This window comes from Danio rerio, chromosome 8 (assembly GCF_052040795.2).
Source record: "Danio rerio strain M-AB ecotype USA chromosome 8, GRCz13ab, whole genome shotgun sequence".
NCBI classification, from domain to species: Eukaryota; Metazoa; Chordata; class Actinopteri; order Cypriniformes; family Danionidae; genus Danio; species Danio rerio.
The window spans coordinates 25404105-25419870 of record NC_141028.1 but is presented as its reverse complement, the minus strand read 5'-3'; the positions used below and the strand labels follow the sequence as shown (position 1 = coordinate 25419870).

The 15766-nt window shown below is 34.3% G+C and overlaps 2 protein-coding genes across 32 annotated transcripts in view; both read right to left on the bottom strand.

Annotated features, from left to right (window-relative positions):
- foxp3b (forkhead box P3b) overlaps positions 1-3900 on the bottom strand; it is a 47200-nt gene extending 43300 nt beyond the window's left edge. For 9 of the 17 annotated variants that reach the window (XM_087264693.1, XM_087264699.1, XM_087264696.1 and 6 more), the window contains exon 1: positions 3699-3838. The gene's annotated coding sequence lies outside the window, so the exon portion shown is untranslated. Of the gene's footprint in view, positions 1-3532; positions 3575-3698 lie in introns of those variants that run through there. The other 8 variants (XM_087264706.1, XM_087264710.1, XM_087264698.1 and 5 more) reach the window with 5 other exon arrangements.
- suv39h1a (SUV39H1 histone lysine methyltransferase a) lies at positions 3699-15262 on the bottom strand. 15 transcript variants are annotated; one of them, XR_015497007.1, is made up of 7 exons: positions 15235-15262; positions 14902-15047; positions 12803-13462; positions 10277-10312; positions 9941-10087; positions 4013-4086; positions 3699-3900 (listed from the first exon to the last, which is right to left on the bottom strand). XR_015497007.1 is itself a non-coding variant. In XM_087263154.1 (6 exons), exons 1-5 carry the CDS (start codon positions 15251-15253, stop codon positions 4027-4029), a joined length of 1032 nt encoding a protein of 343 aa, XP_087119280.1. In that variant the 5' UTR covers positions 15254-15262; the 3' UTR covers positions 3699-3900; positions 4013-4026.
- Positions 15263-15766: the final 504 nt, after the last annotated feature.

Here is a 15766-nt window from a genome sequence, read left to right as displayed (position 1 = left end):
AAAATATGTCACTGCACTATACTGGGTTGTGTTTCCAAAGCTTCAAAGTAACTCACTTAATTACCATAGCACAGTCCATCTCTGAAGAAGCTAACCAGCTAGTTATGACTCTATCCAGACGTGCACAGGAAATATGTTGCACATGTTGTTAGAAGAATGTTGATTTGCAGCGGCCTATTTTTTCACAATATACATTTCAGCATTTTTTTTCTAAAGCTCTCATTTCTGAGAACCAGCTTTTTTCTGATTGGTCATAAAGGCCAAGTCTGTTGTGATTAGAACTTTTTACAGCATGTTGCAAATAGAGCCGGGTGGTATATTGTGTGTACAATATTTATAAACTATTTCACAATATTTTTATTAATGATATAGTTTGAAATTGAGACAGTACTGTTTATATTGATAGGCTCTACAACAGTTTGATAGAAGCTCTTCTGGAAAATAGCAAACAATACAAAGTGAGCTAAGGTGCAAAATCCGGTTCATTCTAAAAATGAGTCAAGTCACAAAATATATAGACTATATATCATAGTCTGAAGCAATTTTCCTTGTCAAATCCTCTGACAGATAACATACTGCTGACAGACTGTGTTTGTGATGTTTTCTTTAGAGCCTAATTTACATTTTACATGCATATTCTTCATGCTAAAAATGTTATTAAGTTATGAAAATATGTCTATTTTGCTCTGCTTGAGCCTTCCACATGGACAGCCATAAAAATAGAGATTTGGGGCCCTTTCATACATGAGGTGCAATATGGCGCAAGACGTGTTTGGTAGAATTTGTTGCTATTTTCATACCAGCACAACCTTAATTTTCATGTTTGCACCATGTTGTTTAAATAGCAATTCCATTTGTGCCACTTTGTGGACTCATGGGTTTTCCAGTCTAAAAAAAAAGGTGTGTTCAGGTGCATTGTTGGTGCGTTGCTATTTTAAAGAACTGATAGACTGTGCCATTGACCAAATAAAAACTGTTTGAAAGTACAGTGCAAAGCACGATAGTTATACACCTATGCAGGTCCAAAACACGTACACATTGCTTAATACACACAGGTCATATATCAACACACAAATATCTTTACATATGAAAAAAATTTAAGGATTAAAATGTTCCAAAAATTATGTTCTACATAAGTATAAAAACCACTACCTCCCAGTTAATTCATGACAATTTGCATTTCTATAATGTTATTGTTATTAGCTGATTATTTATTATATGCAGATTTATATTTGTTTTCATAAAAACAAGGTTACATTTGACCATCTGTCAGGCTTTGGAGGTGTATGCATTGCCATAAGGGGCATAAGAATAGGACTTGTGTTTGGATATAACTCATTTTTTTTACCACACTATGTTATTATTGTTCATTTATTCATTTGCTTGAAATTAGAACTGAATTTAGAAATAATTTTGAAACAAATCTTTGCACTTAACAAACTAAATTAAATATGTAGGCTAATGGATGTCTTCAGCAGAGTGCCTACAACACTGTTTCCTTACTCCATGAAAGTAAAGGAGTAAAATAAAAAGTAAAAGAGAAAGAGGCTGAATGGAAGAGGCTGGTTCTTTATCCTCGCACTGCAGATGGTCTCTTTAACTGTTTTCTCACTAGTGAAGCGTTCAGTTTTTCTTTCTTACAAAGTCCTCCACGTAAATTGCAAATGCACTATCCGCTTGTTAAGTGGTGACGTGTTTGTGACGTATGTAATACTGTTTCCGGGTCCAAGCCGCCATTCATTTGAGTGGGGAAATCATTTGTTTATGATCACGTTTTATTCCTATCACACATTAAACTTACATTTATATAAAGTCATAGTGTACACACCAATCTCTGGGCTTGCTGCATAACAAATACCAAAATTTAAAAAATGTATAAAAAAATGAATCACTTTCTGGCCATCGGATATTAGGCAGGGACATATATATTGCGATCATGATTTTCGAAAGTATTAAATCGCTTTGTAAACGTTTATTATTACCATTTCATGAGTCTCCGCATTCAGTTGAACAGAGCACTTGGACCCGAAAGCCGCTTCGCAAGACATCACACTTAACAAGCGGATAGATGGCGCAACACAACTGACTCTTAAATGGAATATGAGGTGAGACTCTGATTGGTTTAATGCACATTATGCTCCAAACACAGCCATAACTCATAGAGAAGAATAAGCACAAGCCTGAATAAAAGAATAAGCCCAACCCTGTTAGACCATACGCAGTGCTGCAAAGCATATTTTCCATCCTTAAATTAGCAAAAGTGGATTCAGACACACCCTTAATGCTTTTGCACCATGCGCTTTAGAATTGTGTGCCTGGATCGTTGAAAATCGAGCCCATAATGTTTGCCCATATCATCTATAGTTGGAAACCAAATAGTAAAGCATATCTGAATTTTAACTTTAAAGGCCTCCTCAAATCTTGTAAACACATAATAGGAACAGTAACAATGATCATGGTTGTACCATATCAGTGTTAGCCAAAGTCCATTGAAGTGAGTGCAAAGAGTGAATCGGCATTCACAGAACTGAAGAAAACATCCTCTTTCTGTCCACAAATCGAGTGTACAAGCACACACACTCTCTTCTCTATAAGCACCGGACACTTTCTAATAAACACTCCATTTTTCTGGAAAACATTGCAATTCTACATCTGCTTCATGCAAGTGAGTGGGCTTGGCAAACCACCTGTAGGTGACACTCTTTTCCTCTCCAACACCAGAGACATTTTTAAAAGCACCCCATACTTCTTGGAAAACACTATGCAATCCAGTGTTTGCTCTAATAGTTGAGTGGGCTTGATAACCACCTGTACGCCACACTCTCTCCATATGCTCAAAAGAAAAACTGCACTTATATACTGCAACTCCGATGATTTGAAGTGTTCTTTTATCCTCACTTTGGACAAATTAGTCTGCTAAATGTAAACCAATCTCTTCCAGGCCTCAGTTAAAGCTACGTGTCTGACAGTCATAGTACACAATGTCCACGGACAGCCAATAAAGACAGGCTGACATTATGCAAATTAGTTCCTAACCTACAAAGGTTTGGGCAGGAAGTAAACAGAAAGAACTGACAACTGGTTTCAGGCACTTCAGAATCAACTCTTTCTTTTGGGAAACAGCAGTAACTCTATTTATCGTGCGCCTTGATCTTGGAAACTGCAGATGCTGACGTTTACAGTTATATTATACACTATAAAAAGCATCCATCACTCTCATCTCTCACATTGTGGTTAGCTGCTAAATATTTGCAGTAACATCACATAGCATAAGGCTGTCTCGGCATCTCTGCGACCACCTCAGAAATTACAATATAAAACTTAAACTAAAAGCAAGGTTTAACAGTGAGTTCAACGATGAAGTGATCAGCAGCATGGGGTGGATGAACATTAGTCCACTCGGCGTGAGACTGGCCACGGTTAGACGCTCAGACCATATGTGTGAGGTCAGCTGATTAATGTTTGCCAGTCTGCGCTTACTAAGGTTTGATCCACAGCAAATCCAGCAAATCCAATAAAGGCAACCACTCACCCTCATGGCAGCATGTTGGGATGTGTGTAGTTTGTTTACGTTCTACAGAGAAGATAGATGGAAAAATGCAGTATGGATATTTGTACGAACAGAAGCAAGGTAGGAAGACGGGTTTAACAGCAGAGTTAAAGGCGCAAGGATAGATGCAGGCCTGGAGGAATCTCACCTCTTCATGGGAGGTTAAAGCTGAGCTGAGCTGACCGTCTCGCTGGCTCTGGGGATTCAGGCCACGGATCAAGCGAGGCCAGATGACTCCATCTGTAAGGTTCTGCTGCGGCATTCTGATATATTCACTGCACAGATGTTTGCCGTGTTGTTCATGTAGCTATTACATGGACACAGTGTTAATAAAACAGCCTTGTTTACATCTGTGAAAAAGACAAAAATAAATAAATAACAAAAATAAAGTGCTTTAATGGGATTGTTTACCAAAAACTGAAAATATAATCACTATTTACTCAACTTCAAGTGGTTCCATACCTTTATGAGTTTCTTTATTCTGCTGAACACCAAAGAAGATGTTTTGAAGAAAGCTGAAAACCTGCAACCATTGACTAGGAAAAACAAACAATATGGAAGTCAGTGGTTATAGATTTCTTCAAAATATCTTCTTTTCTTTCTGTATGCAACAAAAAGTCAAGGAGTTTTGGATCAAGTAAAGGGTCAATAAATGATTACAGAATTTTCATTATGGGTGAACTGTCCCTTTAAGAAATGCAAAATTAATTGAAATACAACACCAATTACCTTATATTTGGGTAAGATCGGGTTTAACACACCCTTGTTTTCATTTTCAACTGTCCAAACGTGCATTACTCTGAACTAAACACGTTATGAATACAATATCACCATCTGGTGGCTACAGTTGTACGTACAGTAGTGTGTAAAAATTGATACCTTTGTCATTAAATCAAACATGTTACGTTGATTTTTTTTAAGTCTGAATAGTTGTATTTGGAAAGAGTAAATAATTTTCATGTGCTCCTTATGTAAATAGTTTTAATTCTGATAATGCAAGTAAAGACGAGAAATGAGCTTAGGATTGGCTGTTGAACTAAATCTTTATTAATTTTATTCTAGTCATAGGCCTTTAACTAGTGTGGGGAAAGAGATGGTTCTTTTTTCTTTAAAAAAAAAGAAATTTTGGGGGTTATTTGCCCTATTTTCTATTTAATTATAAGATTTAAATATTGTATTTTAGTGACACTTTAAGCATTAATATTAGCTGAATTAGTTTGTGAAGGTCATCATCACCAAACTTTTTGATCTAAAGTAAATAGTTTGTAAAGATTTAGAATAAATAAATATATAAAAGAACTTTTTTACATCATATATTGCTAGAAAAAATATAAATTTGTTCAAGTTTTAAATTAAAAAACTGGTCTAATGTCGTTCCTCTGGCAAGTAACAAACTAACCAGCGCATTTAACTGTCCTCAGTCAGAATTTGCCCATTTAAACAATAAAAAAACATCATAATCATAATATTCATGGATAACAACAATAGCCTAGTTAATATTCAAATAAATTTTAATAATGGCCACTTTTGGTGCTTCTAACCATTTTATTGGTCATTTTTTGTTTCAAGAAAGAAGTCCAAGATTACGTTACTTGTAAAAAGTTACTTGTAAAATGTTTTCATTATTTAACAACAATACAGCAGGTCAGCAGCGAAAGAAGACTTCAAATATGTCAGATTGTATGTTTTCTTGCATAGCTGGATGCTGGATGTTGTTGATATATATATTTGTTTGCATTGACCAAAACTTATTAACTGAAGTCACAGAGGATTCCGTTTGGTCTTAAAGCCTTTTTCGATTTTCAGTTTATGATGGCAGAGCATTCAAAGTAGGACAAATGAGCTCATGTATGGGACAAATTCTGGACCTGTCAGTGAGGGGTGGGTCTTTCGAACCATCCAAACCAACCCTGGCTACTAGCTCAAGTCATTACATTTAACAATTAATATGAATAAATATTATACTTACTTTATCATCTCATTATAAGACATTTCTTATAATTTAAATAACTCCTCCGTACTTCACTTTTAGCCACTGCAGCAACAACTGACAAAAATATTTTTATACAACACAAATTTTTCATGAACTTAATAAATGAACATAAAAGCAGTGATTGTGGGGTGAACATTACTTTATTAAAACAGTCCTGAAAACAGATCAACTTATAATAACTGAATTAATAATAACAACATGAAGTTAAAAACTACTAAAAGTGTGTATATACAAATAAAAGTTTAAATGAACATGGAAATCTATCCAAACACAAAACTCTTCTGTGCAAGCTGAATTAAAAGAGATATTTCCGGCAGTTCCTCACACCACATTTGCACTCCATATGGACCCGCTTGATGGGTGATCCTTCAATCCCAGCTCGACTGAAGTCTAAATCCATTTTTGTACTCTCTGCATCTACTGGATCAACTGCAGCAAGAAATGAGAATTACTCAGTAGGCCTTTTACTACAAACAATAGGATATCAGTTATTGTTCATTTATTATAGTTGTATGAATAGTACCAAAAGACACATAAAAAAAAAATCATACCGGTCATCTTGTAATCAAAAGTGAGCTCTTCTCCTGCTTTGATCCCTCGTTTTGCAAATAAAGCAATTCTTGGAAGCCTCTCATCCAAGTTGTCAATAAAAACATTGTACACCTGCAAGTTTGGATCACACTGGAACAACAATTTTAAAAGAATGATGTCATGTACTATGAAGCTTTTCTGATACAATTCTATATAATGCATTTTGAATGTAATCCTGAGATGGCAAATCTGAATATTCAGCACTAGTAGTACTATAGTCTATGTTTACATGGAAATCAGTAATCCAATTATTTGCCTAAATCTAAATAAGACATTAATATGATTAAGGTGAGTTAGCATGAGTTGCTTTTTGAATGTTCCTTTCATGATTCCATTTTAAAGTCACTGCGTCTCCACGTTATCCACATCTTTTCCAGAGTTTTAAGTAATTTCCGGTGTTAATAGTCGACTATAATTGCTGTTAGGCATATTCACTTTCATTCAGGAGCATTTTATGCATGCTCCCCTTAACAAACAAGATACTGGATGCGAGTATGAACTACTGGAACAGTATAGTTATAAATGGAACTCGACACGGCAGGATATCCTGTCGCAAAATATGGCTTCAATCCTACAGGACGGTAATAGTAGTTTGACTGCAATTTTTACATGTCTATACCACACTTCAATAATGCGACTAAAATCAGCATACTCTACGTCTTAATCCGATTTCTGTTTAATTTGATTATGACCTTAACCAGATTAAATTAATCAAAAATCCTTGTTTACATGCTTATTCAGAGTATTGTCCTAATCTGATTTTTGTAGTATGTAAACATACTCAGTCACACAAACAGTTCTTAATATCATCAAAGCTAAAAAGAGTTGATATTTTAGGGTGAATGTTTATGAATCGTAATGTAACAATATACAATAAATATGTCTTATTGGTAGGGAGATTTCCACACATTTATTAACCCATCATTCAGATCTATTCATTTACATTTAGCAGGTGCTTTTATCCAAAGGGGCTGTGTAAATGTACATTTATTCAGTTTTTATATTAATTGCAGAATTATTCTTTAATTATATAAAACAGTGGTTCCCAACCTGGGGTCCGCGCCCCCCTAAGGGGGGCGCCAGAGTTCACAGGGGGGGCGCGGAAGAGGATAAGTATTGAGGTAGAAAAAGGCATAAAAATGCTCCACTATTATAAAGGGCTTTGCAATTAATCGAATATCCGATTTAGATTTCGGTTTCAAACGATTATAAAAAAGCATTAATCGAGATAAATGATTATTGCATCATATTTTGCCACGTTCCAGTTGTACACGCTCTTAAATGGCTCTTAAAAGCGCGAAAAAGCTTATGTGTGTGTGTGCAGCACGATCATGCAGTCAGAAGCATATGCGGCCGGTCAGCATTCACTCTCATTCACACACTTGAGACGAGCAGAGTAGCGCAGACATCTAGTCATCTTAACGTAAGCACTTTAATGGTCAAATAGGTGTCAAAACGCGGTGTTTAGTGATTATGTACATTAACCCTCATTTGTGTAATAAACAAACGAGTTGAGGATCAAAAGACGTGAAAGAGAAACCATTAAAGAGACAGCGCGAAATATTCCCGCTGCCGCCTGTTTTTATCATTATTAAACAAACATAACGAGAAAACCCTCTAAATAACTGTATGTATACACTTGAAGTCAGAATTATTAGCCCTCTTGAATATTAGCAAACCTTTTCCTGTCCAATTTCTGTTTCATGGAAAGAATATTTTATTAACTTATTTCTAAACATAATAGTTTTGATATCTCATTTCTAATCACTGACTTCTTTTTGTCTTTGCTATAATGACAGCACATAATATTTTACTAGATATTTTTCAAAATACAAGCATTCAGATTAAAGTGCAGTTCAAAGGGTTAATTAGAGTAATAAGGCAAGTCATTATAACGGTAGTTTATTCTGCAGACAATCAAAAATATATATTGCTTAAGGGGGCTAATAATATTGAGCTTAAATTGGTTTCAAAATATTTAAACCTTTCTTTATTCTAGCTAAAATAAAACAAATAGAAGAAAAAATATTATAGGAAATGCTGTTAAAATTCCTTGCTCTGTTAAACATAATTTGGGAAATATTTTTAAATTATTTATTAAAAAAAAAATCTTAGGAGCGCTAATAATTTTGACTTTAACTGGCAATGGTTTTGAATAATCGTGATTACAATTATGACCAAAATAATCGTGATTATGATTTTTCCCAAAATCGAGCAGCCCTACTATTATAAATAAAAATCTAAACGCATGCTTAAAATTCCAACATAATAGTGAAAATAATTAAAATAAATAACTTTAAATAATTATTTAAATTTTGCTCACTCGCGCAATCTGCTTGTCAACGTGTCGTAAAGGCAAAATCAAAACAAAAATGGCAGACAAACGTAAATGCAGTGATTCTTCAGAGGCGAAGAAAAAGATTAGACAGTATGACAAAGCCTACCTAAATTTTGGTTTTATTGAAGGCCAAGACAAGTTAAAACTGATTAATTAATATTTTCTATACATATTACTATATATTAATATTACACAAACACACACACACACACACACACACACACACACACACACACACACACACACACACATATATATATATATATATATATATATATATATATATATATATATATATATATACACACACACACACAGTACATATGTGTGTGCGTGCGTGTGTATTTATATGGTGGGGGGGCTCCAATGTTTGTATATGTTCATGGGGGGGGGCCCCAAAGAAAAAGGTTGGTAACCACTGATATAAAATATTTGGATACTTTAAGTACAATGCAATTTGTAAAGTTATATTATTTGTCTTATAGTTGATTTATTATGTTTTTTTTTCCAAACAAGTAGTTCTAGTTAGATTTAGATTGTAAACCTTCAAAAGTCATTTTTATATATATTTAATGTCTTTTTTTTAATAGTTCTGCATAAATTTTGCAGAGAAAAAGCTAAAAAGTTCTGTAGATTATGTATAGCCTTGCTTATAGGCCACCAATTAGACTATATATATACACACACACACACACATACATATACATATATATATATATATATTTTTTTTTTGAATTTTTTTTTTTTTTTTGAATTTTAACTTGCATTTTTTTACTGCATTTTTTCTTAATATCCTAAAAATTATTTAGAATTGAAAAGTGTACTACAGGAATGCTCCGATCAGGATTTTTGGAGCCCATATAGAGTACCGATTCCTCCACAAGATGATCAGCTGATACAGAGTACTGATTCTGATCCTTCAAGCTTTATATAACTTTAACATTGCATAAAGCACATTTTTGATCCAAGTGTGATACTTAAGTGGAAATATCTTCTTTCCTAAGAGAATAAATGAAGGATGTTGCATAGAATCCCATAAGCACTTCTCTTATAAACATTTAGCGTGGACAAGGCATGATCCGAAGCAGTTTTACAGAAAGTATTAAATAAAACAGGTTAAAAAACTTGGTAAGAGAAGTGACTAAAAATGCAATTTGGAAACATTTAGAGCGCATATTTAATACAGAAGTTAAAGTGCATCTTCCTCTGCTTGTAAATTGTATAAACGAAGGGCTGTGATTGGTTCATGTGATCGGCCAGATTAAAGAGTACTGATTGAGTCATAATATGTGATTACCAGCCAATATCGATCTCTGGCCGATCGATTGGAGCATCCCTAGTTTACTATAATACCGGAATTTAAGGAACATCAGGAAAACGCATATTAATGCAACATACCTTCCACAAATAAATATTATTTCTCAAGAATCTGTCCTAAATGACTAGTGTACATCTAGTTGGTGCTCACGCTGTGGTTGACAAAGTGAGAGATGTTTCCGTAATGAGCCGCATCAATGGTGTAGACATCATCCACATAGTCCAGATCAAACAGGTACGTGACGCCCTGCTTATCGTACAGCACTCCTCTCTGCTCAGCTTCATCTGTGGTGATGATCTGATGGAACACACAGCTGACAGCAGGTCAGTAATCAACACTGACAGAGGAAAACACAGGTCTGCATCTTGACTTCTAAAACTGCAAACGCACTCATAAAAGCACAGGCTAAATAATGACCCACTACTTCTGGTGAGATTCTTAAAGGGATAGTTCACCCAAAACTGAAAACTGTCATCATTTACTCACCCCTCACTTGGTCCAAACCTGTCTGACATCTTTATTCTGTTGAACACAAAAGAAGAAATATGGAAGACAGCTGGAATCCTGCAACCACTGACGTTATTGGTTTTCCTACTATGAAAGTTAATTGATACAGATTATCAATCAATCAAAATATTTTCTTTAAGTGTTCAAGAGAACAAAGAACATTACAAAGGTTTGAAACCATTTGAGGGAGAGTAAATAATTAATACATTTTCATTTTGGGATGAATTGACACTACAAACCCAATGGAACATTATTTCACACATAATATCACATTTTATCTGCACAAAGGTTATTGGAGAAATTAAAATGAACAATTTACTTGCATTTAAAAGTTTAGAATGACTTTTTTAGGGTGAACTTCCCCGTAAAATTAGTGTGAAATGAAAAATCCTTTTATATTCCCTATTGTGATGTTTATGTAAGTGAATCTGCAACTTCAATGGTTGCTTCCATCCAGAAACGTGAATTAAATAAGTGAAAAACAGCAATATCGCATAGAACATTTGAAAATAAAGCATTCGAATACAATGAATCAAAAAGAACAAAATTGTCCATTCCTCATAAACGGAGACCAAATATCAAGGAAGCTTTCGGAAACATGAGACCACTCTTTGGGAGCGCAGCACATTTCTGATAGGTAATAATACTGAACCCATTTGATGATGAACTTTGAAAAAGGGATTTTAGAATGACCAAAACAACATTTCAGATGTGTTCAGATTGTTGGTCTGTCCATTAATGCCATCCCATTGTGCTAATTTTTTAATCATCAAAACATCTGTTAAAACAAAACCACATGAATGGAAGCAGATGTGAATATGTCCATAAGTATTTTATGAGCAATTCCAGCTTTATGGATGTGACATTTACAGTGAAAACTAAAAACATAAAATCACAAAGAGCGTATGTTAACATTACATTGAAACATCTGTTATTTATCTGATATTTTCCAAAACAACTAACCACAGAGTTATTCGATAAAAAAAAAATAAAAAAATCAATCTGTTAACATTTTTTTATACTTTACATGAGGAAAATAAACATGCGGTTTTGATGTGAAGAAAAAAGTATGCAAGTTTACAGTCTACACCATACTTTGTAGAAATTCTGTGAATTAAACTGTACAACCCAAAAGAAATAATGCTTATCAAAAGGATAAGAGTTGTCTATAGAACAAAAAAAGTGATTGATTTAATTTTATTTAACATTTTGCATTTATGAGGGAAAAAGCTTGGTTATGGATGTGACGGATGTGAAATTGGCACTTGTGTGACTTTGGTAAATCAAATATAATTGTTTGAGAACATTGACAGAGACATTTTTGAGTATTTTTACAATCCTGTAAAACAAACCCTACACAAAAAAATAAAAACTTAGAATGGGATTTTTGCTTTTTTTTTTTATGTTTTTTTTTTCATGGCAAGGTTGACATTTGCATGTAATTGCTCTTATCCAGATTTTCAAAATCTATGTGCATCTTGACATTTCTATTAAAAAAACAGAGTGGAGCTTCACTTTGTTCATTAGGAACTGTCTTTTGCTATTGGTTAATTTCATGAGAGGAACCTGCCTTCAATCCAGCAATCAAATCATCAAATAAAAGAAGAGGAAACAATCTCAAATGGCACACTTCACATACACACTTGTGGCCTTACTATGGCCACTGTGGGCTTATCTCTATTAAACCCATAATACTGTATACAGGGTTTCTGCAAGTTTCATCAAGTCAAATTCAAGACTTTTTAAGACCCTTTAAAGACTATTAAGAATGAAATGTTAGACTTACACAGGGTTAAAGACTAAGGAAGTTTAATAATGGCTGGGTATTTAGTTTATTTTCAGTTTATATTCAATATTTTTTTATAAAAAATAAAAACAATTTAATTCGGCAATTTGCTGTAAAAATGTTCAACAGCTGTTGTGAATTGTGTTTGTTTGTAATATAAACAAATTAAATATATATATATAAAAAAAAAATTTGTTGATGTACTGTTGGTTATTGGATGGATGTCGGCTCGATTAAGTAGCTTTACTTTGCCAAAACAAAATTAAGACTGGTTTAAAATGATTTAAGACCTACAACACAATACTTCAGTGAATTTAAGACTTTTTAAGGCCTAAAATTTCATTTTTGGCATTAAAGACTTTTTAAGACCCAGCAGACAGCGTGTATAGTATAGGGTCTTATTTATTATTTTAGCTTTGTGAAGAGTACTCAAAAGTGTCTCCTTTACAGCCTCAATCCACCCTTGATGAGCACACAGCAGACATCTACTAACAGTCAAAGTGCATTTTGACTTGAAGATATGGACTCAAGGGGAAGACCTCAAGGGTTGTGGGTGCCATTTGGTCTTGGGCTGAGATGTTGTCAGAGAAGGAATATAACTTTAAGATAACATGAATTTTAATAGAATCAAGATTTGCTCAAAAAGATGTATTGATGTTTAAACACTCTTTAACACTCAATATTAAGTGAAAAAATAAATGGTGACTTCAACATCTTACCTCTCCAAGATACTCCATAACAAAGCTGTTTTTATTAATCCTCTGCAGTGTCCGCACGCCCCAGCCTCTGCCATTGTCTGTTTTGAAAATGCACAGGTCATACTGAATACCTCTCTGCACAACCCTGTTGGCACAGTCTGGTCCACAGCGGCACTTGGAGTTACACTCATAAATGGGTACACCAGGCATCACTTTCACCCGCCTGCTCTCATTATATGCCCTCCGAAACTTCAGCAGCCCTGGACAGCAGCCATCAACTGGCTGAGAGACGCAGTCTTCACACTCACAGCCCACTATTACTGCATTCATATCTACTCCTTTCCCTAACTTATTCTCATTAATGTAGGTGAAGTTTTTGGGAGGTCCATCCATGTCTACCTCATTTGAGACAAATATTCGGCCCTTGTGCCAGCAGGTCTGGTTCATGAGGTCTTCCCATTTTTTAAGCCTAATGCGCTGTGTGGCCTTTTGGCGAAGGAAGGAGATGATAGGGCCACTCAAAGATGCAGAATCAAGTGGTTCGTTGGCCTGAAGCAGAGCTGCCTTCATGTCTTTTCGGAACTGGTGTAACAGTATTGGGCATTTAAGGTTTTTAAGAGGCTCCCAGGTGTTTTCTGACTCCTCGTAGCCTTTCCACTTCACCAGGAAGAACTCTCGACCCTGAACAGGCATATTTCTAAAGGTTACTGTGAGGTAAATCTTATAAATTGGGGATATGAAATATGGATAAGTAGAAACAGCTGAGGCCAGTAGCAAGGCTACAAAAGGGCCAGGGTGGCACTGACCCCATCAGATTGATAGCTAGTCCACCCAATTAAATGAGACAAAAATGTATTGAAGAAAGGAAGAACATTTCTTTATATTAAGTCTGTGTAGATTAAGTCAAAATGGTTAGATTCTAAGAGATGAGCCCAGATCTACTATATCCGAGCTTCTATTTTAGGGAAAATGGTAATTGCCAAAGCTGTCGATTAGGAGCTCAATGGAGCTCAATCTAGGGCTGGGAAAATTACTCAAAGTAATCGTAATCCACTTTCAGAACCTATAATCAATCTAATTTTTACAGGTCAATTTTTTTTAATTACTTTCCTTATCGCATGTGGAGTCATGAGACCTTACTCTGTTATGGCTGATTTATACTTCTGCATTGAGCACATGTGTATGGTTCGCAGCCTTTCGTATACCTGCGCACCTCTCAAAAATTGTAACTACACGTTGCACATATGCACTATATTGACAATGATTGGAAGCTGCTGCAGAGATGCCTTGAAACGGCATATTTTCAATAGTAATCACATTATTATTTGCATTAAATTATTTGTTTACAAAAGATTTAAGAAGAGCACTGTTCAAAATATTACTTACAGGATATACAAGACTTATTTTTTTTGGAAGAGATACTGCTTATTATCTACTTTTAATATGAAAATAATATAAAATATTTTGTTTGCGAAAGTGCAAATCATTTATTTTCACTTTTTATAAGAAAAAAGTGACTGTTTTTGGCAATATGTGTTTTAATTTCAGCTGTTCAATGTTGATGTTTAATAAATAATTACAGATAGTTGATAATGTGTTTCTTTCAATTATTTGAAAACAATTATGCTTTAGTCAAAAATCTCTCGCTTGTAATATGTGAGCCTATTTACTGTACAAAACTTGTCAGTGATTTATTAGGGCAAAAAAAATTAATAATTAACGTTAATCAAGATTTTTATTTTAGGGCCAAATCGCCCAGCCCAGAGCTCAATCCAACAGAAGCGCTCTCTTGCAGTAAATCTGTCCCGAATTAGTCTCTATTTAATAAATCTACCAAACAACCTTACCTGAGATTCAGATTCAGTTGAATATGTTCAAGAAAACAATGCGATTGGATCCCAGATCCCCAAAAGCTTTGCTAGTAGAGACAATGCTAACAAAAATACGATAAACTAAAACATATTAATGCCATTTTTATCTGTGAAAAGTTTTACCTCATCATAGAAATTATGTAAAATTTTGCATTTTAGATTAAGATGCCCTGCAGGTCCATCTTATTTTAACATTTCTGACCTCACCACAGCCGTTCATGATATACTTTAAAAGCATAATAATCTGACCTTGTGTTTTTTGTAGTTACACAGATACTCCACTTCATAGTCATTAAAGTTGTTCTTTGTCACACTCAGCTGCTTGCAAACTAGTTTTTTTCTTCGGCACAAAGCCTGAAGGTCCTCCAACAAAAGCTTACAGGGCACCCTGCAATCTTAAAGAACATAAACATGGCTCGATGATGTCGTTTAAGTTTCATGTGTAATGAGCACTTTCTGCACACTAGTAATGCTATTAACAATGCAATTTATTTAAAACAGCCCGTTTATTTGCGGCAAATTATTTGGGACGTGTATAAAGGGACAGTTAGTAAAAACTTAAAGAAAGCACAGACATCTTACCTTTTAGATCTCGCGCCATGTTCGCTTCGTCACTTCAAGCTAGATGGATTGTTTATGATTCTCAATGAAGGGAAGCCCGCGTTAAGGTATTCGCGTTAATGATTGGTTGAGCTGTAGCCAGGAGAACAATATCTAACGCTCATTGGTCAGTCCCTCTGATAGCGTACATGAGGTGGGGGGAAAGTCGATGAATTGCTGTCAGTATTTTATTTATTTATTTCATTTTATTATTTTATTTTATATTTTATTCAGTGTGGAAAGTGACAAATAGCTCATTATATATTGTATCTACATTTTTTTATTATTTAAATGTACAAATAATAACAAACTACAAGAGCTAACAGCTATTATAGGTCTAACACTTATAGAATTATTCTTGTAGTGATGGTGAGATTAATTGAATAACATTTGTGCACACCTTCTAATGTATTAGTTTCAAATAATAATACAACACTTAAATTAAATACAGGACTATAAAACAATATATATATATATATATATATATATATATATATATATATATATATATATA